General features: G+C 40.4%; 1 protein-coding gene across 2 annotated transcripts in view; it reads right to left on the bottom strand.

Moving 5' to 3' along the window:
• The window catches only part of fkbp16 (FKBP prolyl isomerase 16), a 191,755-nt gene that overhangs the window by 147,049 nt on the left and 26,120 nt on the right, over positions 1 to 18,586 (bottom strand). For both annotated transcript variants that reach the window (XM_087981241.1, XM_087981240.1), the window contains exon 3: positions 1,276 to 1,364. In XM_087981241.1, the coding sequence (XP_087837367.1) occupies positions 1,276 to 1,364 (89 nt within the window). The remainder of the gene's footprint in view (positions 1 to 1,275; positions 1,365 to 18,586) is intronic.

The following is an 18,586-nucleotide window of genomic DNA, read 5'->3' as shown; positions in this document are numbered from 1 at the left end:
AATTCACCAAAGTAACAAACTAGCATTCACAGGAAGTAAATTAAATGAAAAGAAAATTACTTGTTTCTTTTCAGTTGTCTATATTGACGAAATATACACTTCATTGATCTTTGATACTGATTTGGATCCAAGTGCAACACATTCATCATGCACAATATTTATATTTAACTTTGAAAAGTGTGTTCCCAAGGCAGCATTGACTTAGTTCATATCCTCCTCCCTACGACCATTTTCATAGTTTCTTTAACAGTAGATAACATTTGGATAAACTCAGTGGATGCAACTAAGAGTTTTAATAGAACGGTATAATAATGATGGATTAGCTGGAAAACGTTTAGAAATAACACATCACATGTTGTTGAAGTTTGGAAAGGGTCAGACTTGCCCAGCAGGAATATTAATCTGTTCAATGGCACAATCCCATCGATCGGAATCCAAAATGCAGAAACCCAAATCGGATGTAAAGGATTCCAGGGCACTTTTTCAAAGGGAAATTGAAACTCCTTGGGAGTTGTACTTGGTGTCCCAGCCAATATTTATCCCTCAATCGCTGAAGCAGATTATCTGGTCATTTTCACATTGCCTTGGGAGTTTGTGGTGCTGAGATTGGTTGCTATGTTTTCTGTGTTACAGTGGTAACTATCTCACTGGCCGTAGAGTGCTTTAGGATTTGTAAATGCACACCTTTAACTTTAGCTGGCTACAAATCTAATTTATCTCTGCATTCCACATTCAATGTGGAGAGACTTCTTTGCAACATATGCAATAATACTGTGCGATAACTTAAAGGATCAACAGCATACTGGGATGTTGATTGACCAGAAGGTACATGAGCAACTTTCCGTCCGAGAAAAATTATCTAAGTGTTAATAACTTAAAGATTTTGAAACTAAGAAACAAACATTTATTTGCAAAAGCTGAGTTTTGCTGCATTCACTCACAGGCAGCCACTTACTCAGTCAGTGGTCAATTTAATAACATTATAAGCTACGTCTGGCTACCTTACGAAGGCTTTTCACTTCTACTACTTTTCTTGAAACCTCTTGCACTTCAATACTTAATGAGTTCTTTACTATAAATAAAAGCTCACATTTATATTTTACTTATCGACATGAACCATATTTCAAAAATGAGTCGACTGCTGATGACTATTTTCACTTTTGCCCGTATTTCTAGTCTTCTTTATGATTGTCTGCTGAACCAACACCGTGGAAGTTCAGGCTTTTAACATCTCTCAGCCACAATCTCTCGACAGACATGAAAATATGACCTTACCTCCCAGTGTGACCGTAGGCATATTGTCCGTCAGAGATTACAAGAGCAACTTCATCCAATTGCATTGAAAATGCACAGAATTCAAGTGCCTACGGATAGCAAAATAAATATTAAGGCATTAATTAATTGCTTGAATGCATTACAAGTCTTCCAAGTTGTACAAAGTGATTAAGGTAATCAGGGGTCCCTGATTTAAAAACGCTCATATTTATGAACATGATCACATATAAGGGTGTAATTTTAAAGATCTGACAGATAAACACTTCCTGGATTTATGAACAGTTATTTTACATTGTCCTGCATTGTGGTCTGTCTGCTGCACAAGTCAATTAGCAAACAGATTCAAGAATGGAACTCTTGGGGGCTACCTGTATACGGCATGGAATATTTGCCCCTTCTGCCTTGGTTTGTTTTCTGAACACACAGATTGTCTGGACTCTGATAGTCAAATATTGCCTTACCCACCGAGGTTGAGGTCCCTGTCTTTATTAGAGTGATGAATGGACTCTCTAACTTCAAATAATGCCGATCTTGTTAATGTCGATCTCACCTAGCATCCATCTCATGTGGTGTAACCTGTATGCGTTACTCTGTCGAAGTTTTGCGTTCACCCTATGTCCTTGCTTACTCTGGTCTGCCTGTACTGCTCACAAAACTTTTCTTTGTGCTTAGGTACACGTGACAATAAATAAAATCAATCAATCATACAATAGATTTTTTTGTCTTTCAGTGTATCTAGAATTTGGAGATTCTGTAATAAAGTGAAGTTGAGATCAAGCATCAGCCATGATCTTGTGGAATGGCAGAGCTCCTGCATCTTAAGTCCTTTAATTAACTCTTCCACTGAAACTCCCTCTCTAAGGTCATGGAGAATATTTACATTCGACGTAGACATTCTCCATGTTCTAGAGTTCCACCAGTGCTCCGGGGTCCATGTCACACCTTGAGTCCACTGTCTCGTCAGAGAGGGAGAAACAAATGAATAACAGTAAATTGTAAATAACCATAAATTAATTATGTTTTTATGCAATGTTTGTGACATAATGACTGCAGAGAAAGAAGACACCAATTGACCACTGATTGGGAGTGGGGGGATTTGGCATCACAATAAGCATAACTCCTCGACAAAACTCCTCACAAAAAAGATAAATGTGAGTCCGGTTCATCTCTCAGCCACAATCAGGCATGGACCCTGAGATTATTGAAGTGCTGGGAATGACACCAGACGCCCGATGTAGATCCCTCCAATGTGCTAAACGCTGATTTCTGTCCAGTTTTGAAGACAAACCACAGACTGGTTCTAATAGCTGCTGAAAGGGTATGAGGATCTCTTTTGATCTTCAGGATTTGATCCCTGTTATATATCTTTTGAATTCACACATACACATTACAAGCATCACTAATAGAGACAGAATTCATTGTCCATCCCTCATTGCTCTTGAGAAGATGGTAGGAAGCTTTCTTTTTGAACCACTGTAGTCCATGTAGTGAAGGTTTACTGCCAATGATTAATCAGCAGATCAAAGATTCCGATCCAGTAACAATGAAGGGACAGAGTTGCATTTCCAGGTCAGGATGGTATGTCGCTTGTAATTCAATTTGAAGTTGATGGTGTTACCATGGACCTACTGATGACAGGTGCTACAAAGTGTGGTTTTGGGATGTGCCATTGAGGATACCACAGTGCAATCTATAGATGTTATACACTACATTCACAATGAATGGGGATGGTGTAGACTTCTATATCATTGGTTAAATGAGCTGCTTTATCCTGAACAGTGTTGAGTAGTGGAGTATTGAATATTGCCTTTGTACACACCCAGGCAAGTGATGAGTCTTCCCCTACATTCTTGACTTGCACCGTGTAAGTGGTGGGAAGTCTTTGAGGAGTTAGGAGGTGAGCCATTTTGTCACAGCATGCCTTGATCCTGACCTGATCTTGTAGACACAGCATTCATGTAACTGATACAGTTGAGTTTCTGGTCAATGTTGACTGCTGCTGAACCTCTAAACCTCCAAATCTATAACTGTTGAGACCATGATTGAGCAGGGTTGATGCTGGGGCTAGGAAGATGAAGCAAAGCATTGTGCTGTTTGTAGAAAGCTTGATCCAATGTTAATGAGAGCTCAAACTGAAATTCATCAGTTACCTAAAGACCAGAAAATGGCTCCACTATGACACAGACTTAACATCTCCCTGAGGAGCACAGTCAATGTATTTCCAACTGTTACAGGAACATAAGCTTTAACAGAAGTCCACAGCCCCAATTTGTCACAATTGGAATTTTTCAGGACAACCCACCTCTTAATTAATTTCAGGCAGAAATATTGACAGCACCAACTTTGTAATGAGAAATCTGTTAATTTATTTATGCAACAAAACTAAAATGCATCCTTTCATGAGAATGTGTTCTAACTGGAAAACTAAGAATCTGCACCAAATAACTCACCTCCTGACTTCCTTGAGCCCAATTATCATCTCCAAGGCACAAGGAAGGAGGGTGATGGAATACTCCCCACTTGCTTGGATGAGTGCAGCTCCAACATTACTCAAGAAGCTTGACACCATCCAGGACAAAGCAGCCCATTTGATTGACACTACACCGACAAGTATTCACTCCCTCCGCCACCGAGACTCAGCAGCAGCAATGTGCAATATCTACAAGATGACTGCAGAAATTCACCAAATATTCCTTAGACAGCACCTTCCAAGTCCAAGACCACTTCCATCTGGAAGGACAAGAGCAGCAGATACATGGGAACACCACCACCTGCACATTTGCTTCCAAGACACTCACCATCCTGACTTGGAAATATATCACCATACCTTCCGTGTCGCTGGGTTAAAATCCGGAAATTCCCTCCTTAAAGGCATTGTGGGTCAACTTACAGCAAGATGACCCCATTAGCTTCAAGAAGGCAGCTCACCATCACCTGCTCAAGGGCAAGGAGTCATGGGAAATAAATACTGGCCTCGCCGCAAAGCCCAAAATCCCATGAATGAAAAGGGAAAAACAAATCCAGTCAGAGACTCTCAACTATGGGTGAGTATTTTTGAATATTTGGGTTCCACAAGACAGTGCCTGATCCATTTCACATTGTGTTGTCAGGAAATATCTGTCCTCTTACATATTGCACTAAATATTTTAGCAGACAAAATATGAAATTGTATTTCGATTTCCTGTAGCAAATATGAGTTTTATGCTCTTTCTGGAACTATTTCAACAGTTCCAGAGCTTTTCATTGTTGGCTTCATTCTAGAAATGTTTTAAATTTGATTTATCCTTTAGACGAAATATTAGATGTCTGAGGTGACTGTAAAAGATTCCATGATGTTGTTGCAAGAAGAGCAAGAGGCCTCATCCCCTACGGCCTAGACAATATTTTTACATCAACCAACACTCAAAAACACATTATTTGGTCAATTTGCTGTTGTGACAGCTGCCAATTGGCAGATGCATTTGTCTACATCACAAAGGTGCCTACATCTCAAGCACTTCATTAACTATAAAATACTTTGGGAAGTGAACGCTGTGACATAAATGCAAATCTTACCATTTGTGCTTGAATTGTACGTTGTTGATAATTTTCAAAGAAAAGTTGCCAACCCTCCTGGACTGACCTGAAATCTCCAGGAATTAAAAACTAAATTCTAGGACGCTACTGTTGGCAACGCTGGGAAAAAAAATTATAATGACAATAAAAAAATTCCTTGCAAAACATTTTCGTTTTTTTTGTTAAAATAATCTCAGAGATGGGACGGAAAATGTCATTGACAACAAGAATCATCTGATTGGCTAATGAAGTGCTTGCTTTCTGTTGAAAGCCAATGACGGGGCAGATGGAGTAAAACAAACCTGACTTGATACATAGAACATAGAACATAGAAGAATACAGCGCAGTACAGGCCCTTAGGCCCTCGATGTTGCGCCGATCCAAGCCCACCTAACCTACACTAGCCCACTATCCTCCATATGCCTATCCAATGCCCGCTTAAATGCCCATAATGAGGGAGAGTCCACCACTACTACTGGCAGGGCATTCCATTAACTCACGACTCGCTGAGTAAAGAACCTACCCCTAACATCTGTCCTATACCTACCACCCCTTAATTTAAAGCTATGCCCCCTTGTAATAGCTGACTCCATACGTGGATACATCCTGAGACATGTGCAGCCAGAGCTGGGACTCGACTTCAAAAGACATTGTTATCTCTGTTTTACAGTTTTATAGAAATTTTATTCTCACAATCTATCCTTGATTTTGTTCCAACTTGTATGGAGAAATGTGGTAGTATCAGAAACCCAATGAACACTTCACAGAGTTAAAAGCACTTTTTTGTTTATGAGGGGGAGAGTGGGGCAATGGAATCTATCCCAATTCTGTTAGGAATTTAGCAGAATGGTCCAGAATTAGCTTATTAAAACATATAGATCCTGAGAGGACTGAATTCGTTGAATACTGAGCGGGTGTTTCCTGTTGTGAGGGGAACGAGAGCTTGGAGGTATGATTTAAGAATAAGGTATCTCCCTTTGAAGACAAAGATGAGAAATTTTTTCTCTCTCTTGCAGATTTATTAATCTCTAAATTTTCGTCCTTGGAAAGTAGTGGAGGCTGGTTCACTGAATTTAGTCAAGACAGCGTTTGAAAGATTTTTGAAGGACAAGGGAATTAGAGTTAACGAGTCACAGAGATGTACAACATAGAAACGGACCCTTTAGTCCAACTCATCCATGCTGCCCAGGTAACCTAAATTAATCTAGTCTCGTTTGCTAGCATTTGGCTCATATCACTCTAAGCCCTTCTTATTTATATAGCCATCTAGGTATCTTTAAAATGTTGTTATTGTACCAGCCTCCACCACTTCCTCAGGCAGCTCATTCCATACACTCACCAACCTTTGTGTGAAAAGGTTGCCCCACAGGTCACTTTTAAATCTTTTCCCTCTCACCTTAAATCTAGTTTTGGACTCTCCTACCCTGGCATAAAGACCTTCACTATTTACCCTATCCATGCCCCATATCTTGTTATAAACCCCTGTAATATCTGACTTTCCAGGGAAATAAAGCCCCAGCCTATTCAGCTTTTCCCTATAGCTCAAACCCTCCAACCCTAGGAGGATTGTAAACCTTTTTTGAACCCTTTAGTTTAACAATATCTTTGCTCTAGCAGGGAGACCAGAACTGAACACAATATTCCATAAATGGCATAACCAATGTCCTGTACAGCTACAAGATGATATCCCAACTTCTATAATGACAAGTGTGCCAATTGCCAATTAAGGGCCAAGCAGGGATTCAAGAAAGTGGTTTTAAGTATGTGTATGGAATGAGCTGCCAGGGGGAGTGGTGGAGGCTGGTACAATAAGCTGCAGAGCTGGGCAGAAAGGTGGCAAATGGAGTTCAATGTAGGTAAGTGTGAGGTGATTCACTTTGGTAAGAGTAACAAAAAGATGGGGTACTGGGCTAATGGTCGGATACTTGGTAGTGTGGATGAGCAGAGGGATCTTGGTGTCCATGTACACAGATCTCTGAAAGTTGCCAACCAGGTTAATAGTGCGGTGAAGAAGGCATATGGCGTACTGGCTTTTATTGGTAGAGGAATTGAGTTCCGGAGTCCTGAGGTCATGTTGCAGTTGTATAAGACTCTGGTGTGGCCGCATCTGGAGTATTGTGTGCAGTTTTGGTCACCATACTATAGGAAGGATGTGGAGGCACTGGAATGGGTGCAGAGGAGGTTTACCAGGATGTTGCCTGGTATGGTAGGAAGATCGTATGAGGAAAGGCTGAGGCACTTGGGGCTGTTTTCATTGGAGAAAAGAAGGTTTAAGGGTGACTTGATAGAGGTGTACAAGATGATTAGGGGTTTAGATAGGATTGACCATGAGAACCTTTTTCCACGTATGGAGTCAGCCATTACGAGGGGGCATAGCTTTAAATTAAGGGGTGGTAGGACAGATGTTAGGGGTAGATTCTTTACTCAGCGAGCCGTGAGTTCATGGAATGCCCTGCCAGTAGCAGTGGTGGACTCTCCCTCTTTATGGGCATTTAAACGGGCATTGGATAGGCATATGGAGGATAGTGGGCTAGTGTAGGTTAGGTGGGCTTGGATCGGCACAACATCGAGGGCCAAAGGGCCTGTACTGCGCTGTATTTTTTTCTATGTTTTTTCTATGTTTCTAATTGCAGCATTTAAGAGGCATTTGGGATGGGTATACGAATAGGAAGGGATGGAGGGATATGGGCCGGGTCCTGGCAGGTGATGCAAGATTGGGTTGGGATATCTGGTCGGCATGGACCGAAGGGTCTGTTTCCAATCTGTACATCTCTATGACTCTAAGATCACAACCAGAACAGTCACAATCATATTGAAGGGCTGAATGGCCTAATCCCACTTCTTGTCCTGTGTTGCTAATTAAGGCAGAACATGGATATGCAAAGACGATTGGTGTGAATGGGGATAAAGAGAGCTTCCAGCTCCCTCTTCCAATGTTGTGGAGCTGATTCTTCTGCTCCTTTGTACAACATGGGTTCTACTGGCAAAGGCAGCATTTATTTTCCATCCTTGATTGCCCTTTGAGATGGCAATGCTGAGCAAATTGAGGGAGGGAAGTCAAGAATCAATTTCCTGTTCCAGTCTGCGCGAATAAAGCTTGCTGTTTTGTAGGGATTTCTAATGTTCTTCATTAACTGAATTAACATTTCACAGTTGCTATACAATGTCAGGCTTTGAATTCACAGTTCTGATTATTTGCCCAGTCCTTCTGGATTACTAATCCTGTCACGACAGCATCTTAATTAATTTTTTTGTGGATTTGAGTTTGAAAGATTATAGCGATACTGTAATTTTTTAAAAGTAGTCAATGAAAGGATAGTGATTGTGTTTTTTTAAGAAGGTTTTTCTTTTGAAGCTACATGGTTCCAGATAATTGCAAATCTTGGTTGCTTGAACTCACTTCAGGGAAAGCTCCTGACTGTTTTTACCTCTGGGTTTTATGGCTGTTCTGTTTCAACACGTTCTGCAGGGTTGGTTTCGGCATTCAGTTGAGGAAGCTGCTGAAAGAAGGAAGGTGCTCGGCTCCTGGCTCTTGCTCCTGTTTGTGGAGAATTCTCTGTGATACCTGACTGTACCCTCTTGATGAGCATCTGGAAGCGAGACTGCTCAATACTGTGCTGCCTGAGCAAACTGCATTTACTGTCTGAGCTAGTGACATCTGCCTATATTGATGACAGTGCTTGGCTGACAGCAATTTGAGCATCCTACACCTTATTCTTCTTGCCTTCAAGAATTAAGACTTATTGCTTATAAGTGCTTTCTTTCTCAAAGTTAATCTCTGCAGAGAGAAATACATTTTATTCCCTTTACCGCGTGTATGTGTGTGCATGTGCATATGTGTGCTTGTGCAGGTGTGTGTATGTCTGTGTGCTTGTGCGGGTGTGTGTGTGTTTGTGCGGGGGGTGTGTGTGCGCTTGTGCGGGTGTGTGTGTATGTGTTTGTGCGGTGTGTGTGTGTGTTAGGTTACTGAGAAGGGTAAACATCTACATTTCCCATTACAAAGTAACCATTTCATGTTTATTGAAGAAACTTGGTTGCCAAAACTTCTTATTCAAAATCTGACATAGTAAAGAATAGAATCCCTGTAGTGATGAAACATTTGGCCCAATAGGTTCACACTGACCCTCCAAAGAGTATCCCACCCATACCTTTACCCTTTTACTCTACATTTCCCATGACTAATGCACCTAAGGTACACATCCTAAACAATATGGGCAATTTAGCATGGCCAATTCACCTATCCCACACATCTTTGGACTGTGGAAGAAACCAGAGCACCCAGAGGAAACCCATGCAGACTCAGGGAGAATGTGCAAACTCCATTTAGGCAGTCATCTGAGGTTGGAATTGAACCCGGGTCCCTAGCACTGTGAGGCAGCAATGCTAACCACTGAGTCACCATGCCACCCTGCAGGCAGGACATAAAGCACAGGATTGACAAAATCGGGTTCTGTTAATGCATCCTTCAGTCAGGCCTCAGTTTAAAATGGCAGACTAGGCCCCAGTGGCAACATTGAAACCAACTGTGAATATTTAATGTTGGCCTCTTTAGTTTGGAGATTGTTGAGTGTCCTTGTGCCTGTATTTTAAAACTGGAATCAGTCTGATCAGAGCAAAATGTAAGTTAGTCAATCTACTGTTGTTGCAAAGAGATTTGCAAAGCTAGAACAGGAATCAGCAATGGAATCAATTTTGCATCTGAATTGTTAACAAAAGACACATTGGTTTTTAGCATGTTAAGATTCAAATTGAAACCAGTGATATGTTTAGGGTTAGGGCTGAAAACAGCTCAACAAATCTGGCAGCGCCTCAGGAGAGAGTAACAGTGTTCACACTCCGTCTCTCCATAGAAGCTTCCAGACTTCTGAAAATGCTGAGCATTCCCTCTTTTCCTTTTGAATTCCCAGCATCTTCAGCACTTTCCTTTTGAAAACAGCAAAGAATGAAACCTGAAAAGGAGATGGTGAACCGGTTTATGTCCGTAGTAATGTGCTTTGGGGCATTTTTTTAAAACTTTGATCAAAATCTTGATTTGAACATATTGCTAATTCTTCATGGTCTCTAAACTTGGTTAACACTTTGGGATTCTCTAAGATATTTTCAGGAGCACCCTCACCAGGAGAATCTCAAAGCATTTAAAGAGAAATATCGCCCCACCTTCTCATTGAGATGGAAATAATTATGGCCTTGCCAGTGTTGCCCACAATCTGAGAACAGGGAGAGCAGATTTAGGACAGAGCTGAAGAGGAACTATTTCACCAAAGGATTGTGAATCTGTGGAATTCCCTCCCCAGTGAAGCTGTTCATGCTACCCCATTGAATGTTTAAAAGACAAAGATAGATAGATTTTTGAACAGTAAAGGAATTAAGGGTTATTGTGATCTGGGGGGTAAGCGGAGCTGAGTCCATGAAAAGAACAGCCATGATCTTATTGAATGGCAGAGCAGGCTTGATGAGGCCAGACGGCCTACTCCTGCTCCTAGATCTTATGTTGTTATGGGCATCACAGTTGCTCAGTAGTTAGCCCTGCTGCCTCACAGCACCAGGGACCCAGGTTTGGTTCTGTCCGCGTGGAGTTTGTACATCCTGCCCATGTCTGCGTGGATTTCTTCTGGGTGCTCCACTTTCCTTCCATAATCCAAAGGTGTGCAAGTTAAGTAGATTGGAAATGTGGGGATTTGGGGATAGGATAGGGGTGCGGCTGGATAGGATGCTCTTCAGGGGGGTCGGTGCAGACAAAATGGACAGAATGGCCTGCTTCCACACTGTTCTTACAACAGTGAAAAGGTCATAAGCTTTTTAAAAGGTCATATATAGTCACTAACTCGTGGGAGATCCAGGTTTGTATCCAACCAAAATGGTGAAGGCTCATTTGGAAAGGCACAGGACACATGAAGAGACTGCATTAGGGAACACACAAACCTCCAAAAAAACCCAACCATCCAACTCTGTAATAACCATTTACCATACATGTAGCAGAATCTGTTGATCCCGAGTTGGACTTATCTTTTTAGAACCCCTTGAACCGAGTGAACTGAGACAGATAGATTCTCGAGTATCAAAGGGATCAAGGGTTACAGGGAGAAAGCAGGAGAATGGGGTTGAGAAACTTATCAGGCATGATTGAATGATGGAGCAGACTCGATGGGCTGAATGGTCTAATTTCTGCTCCTATGTCTCATGGTCCTATGGTCTCATCCTCGACTCTGAGTGACTGCATACAAAGAAAAGAAATCTTTTCCTCAGATTAAATTAAATCTCATTCAACATTTCAATATCTGTTCAAACTCTGGAGAATCCAACACCTTTAAAGCCATTTGTTTCAAAGAATTAACAGAGAAAATGGCTTATATGCTTTTCATCACTTATATAAATGATTTGAGTATGAATATGAGGTATGGTTAGTAAGTTTACCCATGACACAAAAATTGGAGGTGCAGTGAACAGCAAAGATGGTTACCTCAGGTTACAATAGGATCTTGATCAGTTGGGCCAATGGGCTGAGGAGTGGCAGATGGAGTTTAATTTGGATAAATGCGAGGTGCTGCATTTGGAAAGACAAATCAAGGCAGGACTTACGCACTTAATGGTAACTTCCTAGGGAATGTTGCTGAACAAAGAGACCTTGGAGTGCAGGTTCATAGCTCTTGAAAGTGGAGTCACAGGTAGATAGGATAGTGAAAAAGGTGTTTGGTATGCTTTCCTTTATTGTTCAGAGTTTTGAGTACAGGAGTTGAGAGGTCATGTTGTAGCTGTGCAGGACATTGGTTAGGCCACTGTTGGAATTTTGCGTGCAATTCTCATCTCCCTGCTATAGTAAGGATGTTGTGAAACTTGAAAGAATTCCAAAAAGATTTACAAGCATGTTCCTAGAATTGGAGCATTTCAGCTAGAGAGAGAGGCTGAATAGGCTGGGCCTGTTTTCCCTGGAGCATCGGAGACTGAAGGGTGATCTTACAGAGATTTATAAAATTGTGAGGGACATGGATAGGGTAAATAGCCGGTCTTTTCCTAGGGGTGGGGGAGTCCAAAACTAGAAGTCATAGATTTAAGGTGAGAGGGGAAAGGTTTAAAAGGGACCTAAGGAGTAACTTTTTCACGCAACGGGTGGTACGTGTATGGAATGAGCTGCCATAGGAAGTGGTGGAGGCTGGTACAATTGCAACATTTAAAAGGTGTCTGGATGGGTATATGAATAGGAAGGGTTTGGAGGGATATGGGGCAAGTGCTGGTAAATGGGGCTAAATTAATTTAAGATATAAGCTCGGCATGGACAAGTTGGACCAAAGGGTCTGTTTCCATCCTGTATACGTTTCTATGACTGTATCACTCTGAATTTCAGGAATGGTTTCTCATGCTTGTTGAGGTGATCATATTTGTAAAAGGATTAGAATGAAAACTCAAATGTGAATTATCAACTTATTTGGCAGCAACTTGTAGGTTTTGGCCCCAACTTGAAATTTTCATTGACTCTCGAGTCAAGGCTAGGATAGATGAATTCTCTCCAGATCAGCATAATACAATTTGTGCAGCCAAGCTGCTTTCCACAAAGGCATTCAATGGATTCATTCCAATTGCCTGGAGACCATGACCCTCCCTTGCACATTAAACAAGGAATACTCCAGTGATGGTTCAGCAATAAAGCACTAGTTGTGTGAAGGTTATAATTTGAGTTTGGATTGTAAACGTTTGCAGTCATCTGCAGTGAGAAATCATTCAGGATGAGATAGTGAAGGTTGCTGGCACCAAAGTGACTGCTCAGTGAATTTGGAAATGAAAAGCATTTCATGGCTAGCTCCATCTTTGGCTTTGGTTGAGCAGAAAAAGAAACATTCTTCTCTTAATGTGAAGACCACATGAGGAGCAGACAATGACTAGCAGAGAACGGTGAAAAGATTGAAAAATATTTATTCATACAAATTGATGGATAATGGCACATTCACAGTTACGATTAGGGTAGGGAGAGAATTGAAACCCTTGTTTCCTTGTTTTAACTGTTCAAATGAGTGTGTTTCTTTTAAAGGAATCCATGTGAGTTTCTCAACCTGAGCGTGTGGTCACTTTCTAATGAACGAGGCTTTCCTGGCTTCAAATAAGAAGGCTTATGTGTTTATACATTCAGCCCAAACGTTTATTGCTACATCCATCACTCAGCACTCACACTCATAAAATTTACAGTTAAAGAGGATAGTGCATTTTATAGATCTAAATAAAAGAATAGTTCATTGTCCATATGTTTGGCTCATCATAGAAAAAATATTTGTGGTGTGGAACGGTGGCTCAATGGCTCAGTGGTTAGCACTGCTGCCTCACAGCATTAAGGTCCCAGGTTTGATTCCACCGTTGGGCAACTGTCCATGCAGAGTTTGCATGTTCTTCCCATGTCTGTGTGGGATTCCTTTTGGTGCTCCAGTTTCCTCCCACAGTCCAAAGATGAGCAGGTTAGATGGATTGACCATGCTAAATTGCCCATAGTGTCTATGGTGTTCAAGCTAGATGAGTTAGCCATGGGAAATGCAGGGTTACAGGGGTAAGGTGGGATGTTCTCAAAGGGTCAGTGTGGACCTAATGGACAGAATGGCCTGCTTCCACACTATGGATTCTATTCATCATGTGTTGCTGGAAAAGCGCAGCAGGTCAGGCAGCATCCAGGGAACAGGAGAATCGACGTTTCGGGCATAAGCCCTTCTTCCTGAAGAAGGGCTTATGCCCGAAACGTCGATTCTCCTGTTCCCTGGATGCTGCCTGACCTGCTGCGCTTTTCCAGCAACACATTTTCAGCTCTGATCTCCAGCATCTGCAGACCTCACTTTCTCCTTATCTTCATCATGGGCTCATTGAAGAAGGTATTCCCATTCCAAAAGGGTAGCCTGTGTGGTTTGAATGGCTAGAGCCTTATATCAAGATTATTTCAGAATTTTCTCTTTAATGAAAGGTGTCTGATTGATATATATATTGTATAGATATAAATTTTAGAGTTTGAATTTTGGTATGCAGGATTTGTTACTTTTCTGAAAGGTTTCCAAATAATAACTAAGTCAGACAATCCTTCTGGAACAATGACCTGTGTCAGAGAGCTGGGACCTCTCCCGGGTGTTAATGGAAGATTGCTTGTACTGTTTTGGTTTATAACAATATGGCTCATGAGTTTACTTTTGATTCAGGATAATCAAGGCTGGGACTTCAGTGAGGAAACCAAGAGATTAACAGTTTTTGAATAGTTTGGAGGAAACCTGATTTTTGTCAGAAGCAATTATAATTTCCTTATAAAATAAGAGCCTACACTACATCAGAAATAGTACATTTACTTCAATAAAAAAAAGTTCAGTTTGTGAAACTTTCAGACCAGAACAGTTTGGTTGGAAATCTGCAGGTTATTAAAAAGCTGAGAAAATATAAGCTTATTGTATTCATGTAAGAATATTTCACAGTTCACAGGAAAGAATTGGAAAAAATCAAATTTATTGAACTTAAAAATTTGATGTGAAGGCTTAATGTCTCCAGATTTGAATCACTATAAAGTGATGATGTGGAATAGATGAGAGTTTGTTTTATTGTGTATTTGAGTATCTTTGTGCTGTGTTTGAAACCTGAATAGTGTTTTTTTAATCTTCTTTTATGTAGTAAACTTCGTTCTGTTGCTAAAGAAACTCAACAGCCACGTGTGACTATGTTTTAATGATTGAGCACTAATAACTAAGAAAACAATCAGGCCAAATTTCATTCTGAGATCTGACTTATACAGTAGTCCCACCAGGAGGAATCATTATAGCTCAAAGAGTTGTATGTTCTGCAGGTCATGACATCTGTCACTTGTAGTTTTTCTTACCATGAGGTCAAGTTTTTGCATTGGGAAAACTTCAAACTGAAGTGCTGGGACACTTTAAGATGGAGGTATCTCCAGGTTTTTAATGTTAGATATTTGCACCTTTTCCTCCCTGATGCTATTTCTGCAAACTGACCAGGTGCGATCTCGTTTTTGGGATAACAAGACTCATTATCTGAAACCAGCTTCAGTCACGAGTAACTGCTACTGACCACTCAGAATGGTTTGGATGTCGAAATCCACTGCTACTCAATGGGAATTAGACAATGGTCATTCATATCAACTTTTGATGAAATGATTTCTTTAGCTCTCTGTTCTTAAAAGTGGATTCAGAGACAAAGCATTTGGGACTCTATAGATATTGAGTTTTGAGTAAACCATAAATAAAAGCAGGTGTATTTTTGTCAGATTCTCGGTATGCATGTCCTTTCAAGGGGGACTTCCACCCACAGTTATTCAACTCGGAACTTTTTGGAGACTTGAGGCAGAAAGACCAAAAGTCACCTGACCTTCAGTAGCCATCTACTGGGTCTCTTTTGGAACCCATTTTTAATTTTCTAGAACACTCTTTTATTTATATTCTGAATGCAATCCATGTTTAGAGTTATAGATTGGTTGAGCCTTTAATGGTCATGACACAAAGTTATGACAAACATTGCGTTTAATGGTTATTATTGAAGTCCCTATCATGGCCAACTCTCCTGGAGTCATTAACCAAGTCACTATTTCCCCATTATCTCTATTTCAGGTCTATTTCAGATACAAGGGTGCAATAGCAACATTTGAAGATGACACAAATGTATGTGATTTAAAGAGAACAAATAAATTGGTAGTTATCCACTGAATATTGATGTCAAAAGATTTGAAATGATAAATATTGGGGGTGGAATACAGAGAAGACAGACATTAAACAGTAAAAAGAATATGGGAACAGCTCTCTAGCCTGTTCTATCGTTGGATTTAATTTCCCTGCCTTGTTTTTGTGGCATTTATTACTGTTGCCTTACAAAAATCGATTCATCTCATTTTTGAAATTTACATTTGACCCTCAATAACCTTTCTTCGAGACAGGAGTTCCAAATTTCTGTTAGTTTCTGGATGAAACAGTCCGTACTTGAATGCATCAAGGTATTGACAACATCCAGACATGGGTTAATGAGTGACAAGTGACATTTTCAGTACACAATGTGCCAGACAACCTAACAAGCGGAACCTCATCAATGTCACTTTGATGTTCAAAGGTATTAATGGCTCCAGATTCCTTTTCCATTGACACACTATTCTGACTTGGAGCTATGTTGTCAAGTCTTAATCATCTTGGAACTCACTCCTCAACAATATTGTGGAAGTACCATAATCACAGAGACTGTACTGTTTCAAGAAGGCAACTTACCACCCACCCACACAGGTTGGGAAATAAATTTTGGTCAAAGCTAGTGAAATATATATGCCATGAATGAGAATAAAAAATCTAGTCACATCGCTATCTGAGGGACCTTATTGTTTAGAGTTTGAAACAGGAAATCTCACAACCTTTAAAAGGTACTTGGATGAGCACTTGAAATGTCATAACATTAGACCAAGTGTTGGAAAGTGGGACTAGTCTAGATTTAGAGTGTTTTTTTTTGTCAGACCAGACATTTGTAATGTACAATTCTAACATTTAATTTGGTTGGTGTGTTTCTTACGATACGACAGCAACCACACTTCAAATAAAACAGTATTTCATTGATTGCAAAGTACTTTAGGACTTACTAACTGTGGGCAGCACGGTGGCACAGTGGTTAGCACTGCTCCTCATGGCGCCAGAGATGCGGGTTCAATTCCTGCCTCAGTCGCCTGACTGTGTGGAGTTTGCACATTCTTCCCGTGTCTGCGTGGGTTTCCTCCGGGTGCTCCAGTTTCCTCCCACAATCCAAAACTGTACAGGTTAGGTGAATTGGCCATGCTAAATTGCTCATCAGATTAGGTGAAGGGGTAAATGTAGGGGAATGGGTCTGGGTGGGTTGCGCTTTGGCGGGTTGGTGTGGACTTGTTGGGCCAAAGGGCCTGTTTCCACACTGTAAGTAATCTAAACATGAAAGATGCTACATAAATGCAGGCCCTTTCCTTTCTTGGCCATAATTCTGAAAATTAGCTCCTGTCTTTGCCAAAACATATTCACCTACACCATAACGTTTTCTGTTGATCAATGACAAACTCCCAAGTGATTAGTTATTTGTAAAAGGTGTTACCAGTTATAATTTAATCCACCTGTTTAGTTTATCCTTGACTATCATTTTGCCTTTTCTATGCTTACCATTTAATTATGCATTTAATAGCAATAAAAATGTGAGAATATTGCTGATGTAGAACACAGTTTATCATTTATAACCAATGGAGAGTCAGGCAGATACTCTTGGAATGATATGTATGGCTGTCAGCAGCATAGACCTTTATCCTTTAAGTTCCTACTGCCTGGATCATTTTTAATTAAATTCAAGTACTTCACTTATAACTCCATGTCCTCAGATGTGGAACCTAATTAAATATTTTCTGAAATCCAATATATTATATCTACTGGATGGTTTTATGTTTGTCCCTTCATGAATCCTCAAAAGATTTTGTAGCCGATTTCTGAGGCTTGGCCTATTTTCACTATAACCATTCTGATATTTCTATGGCTCCATTATCTTCAGATGAACATTAATGGCACCCAGTCAGAACGGTGTTGAGGTTTTCATTTCAGCTGAAGGTCAATTCACCTCCACGCTTTACTAATCTGTGTCAGTTATCAGAATAGCAAACTCTTCTTCACTGTTTGCAGAGGGAAATAAAATAGCTGATAATTTTCTGAGTCACATTGCCATATTTGTACAATTGTTTTGCTTCAGCAAGGTGAGGCTAACAATCGTCTTATACTTCAATATAAAAATTCAGCTGATCTTTTTGAAGTTATCTGCTCACAGATCAAACAGTTCTGCAAACTATTACATGCGGTTAACCACTACCCCTCCCTCAAAAAGGCTGGGTCAGTTGAAAGACCTAAAACCAAGCTTGATAACATTCTGTAATATGTTTAGGGTACAGAACTAGATTACAAGGATCAAACTAAGACAAGAGATTGACCATGATCTAATTTCATGGCAGAGTGACTCAAGGGACTGAATAAAATAAAACTTCGACAGGCAGTAAAAGACTGCTGGTCTACCACAAGCTTACTCTACACTATGATGGCTCGAGCATCCTGATTAGACACTACTAAATCCCTACTTCCCATATTTTACATTCCATTTTCCATAGGAAAGCCAAAAGAACAGAGACAGATGTTAGAGCCAATGGATGAAGCTGAATCTGTGAAATTCCATCCTGAGCATATGTTTCTCACATCAAATAAATCATTGGTTTCATCAGGCAGGGCATAATACTCAAAGCTCACTTCACCAAGGTCCATGTGAACATGTTCCATCCAACTCGTACGAGATGAAGACTTGACAATCTAATTTAAGTGTGCCACAAACTTGATTGAGTTTTTTGAGTAAGTAACCAAGAAAATTGATGACAGTGTTGTTTACTTGCACTTTAGTAAAGCCTTTGACAAGGTTCTGCGTGGTAGATTAATTAGTAAAGTTCGATCACAGGAAATTCAAGGTGGGCTTGCCAATTGGCTTACCAGCAGGAGGCAGAGAGTGATGGTGAAAGATTGCTTTTCTGATTGGATGCCTGTGACCAGCAGTGTTCCACTAGAATCGGTACTGAGTCCACTTTTGTTTGCCATTTAAATAAATGATTATAGACTATAAAGGCATGTTTACAGAAGACACTGAAATTGGTGGTATAGTGGACAGTGAAGAAGGCCATCTAAGATTACAAAGAGATCTACTGTTGTTAGAATACTGAATGGACTCACAAACTCTTACCATTTGCCTGTACCTGTGTATTTTTGTTTTT

The sequence above is a fragment of the Chiloscyllium plagiosum genome, unplaced genomic scaffold, assembly GCF_037043375.1.
Source record: "Chiloscyllium plagiosum isolate Xiang-an unplaced genomic scaffold, Cpla_swu_hap1 HiC_scaffold_39, whole genome shotgun sequence".
Taxonomy (NCBI): domain Eukaryota; kingdom Metazoa; phylum Chordata; class Chondrichthyes; order Orectolobiformes; family Hemiscylliidae; genus Chiloscyllium; species Chiloscyllium plagiosum.
Note: the sequence above shows the minus strand (reverse complement) of the source record. Positions and strands in the feature narration are given on the sequence as shown.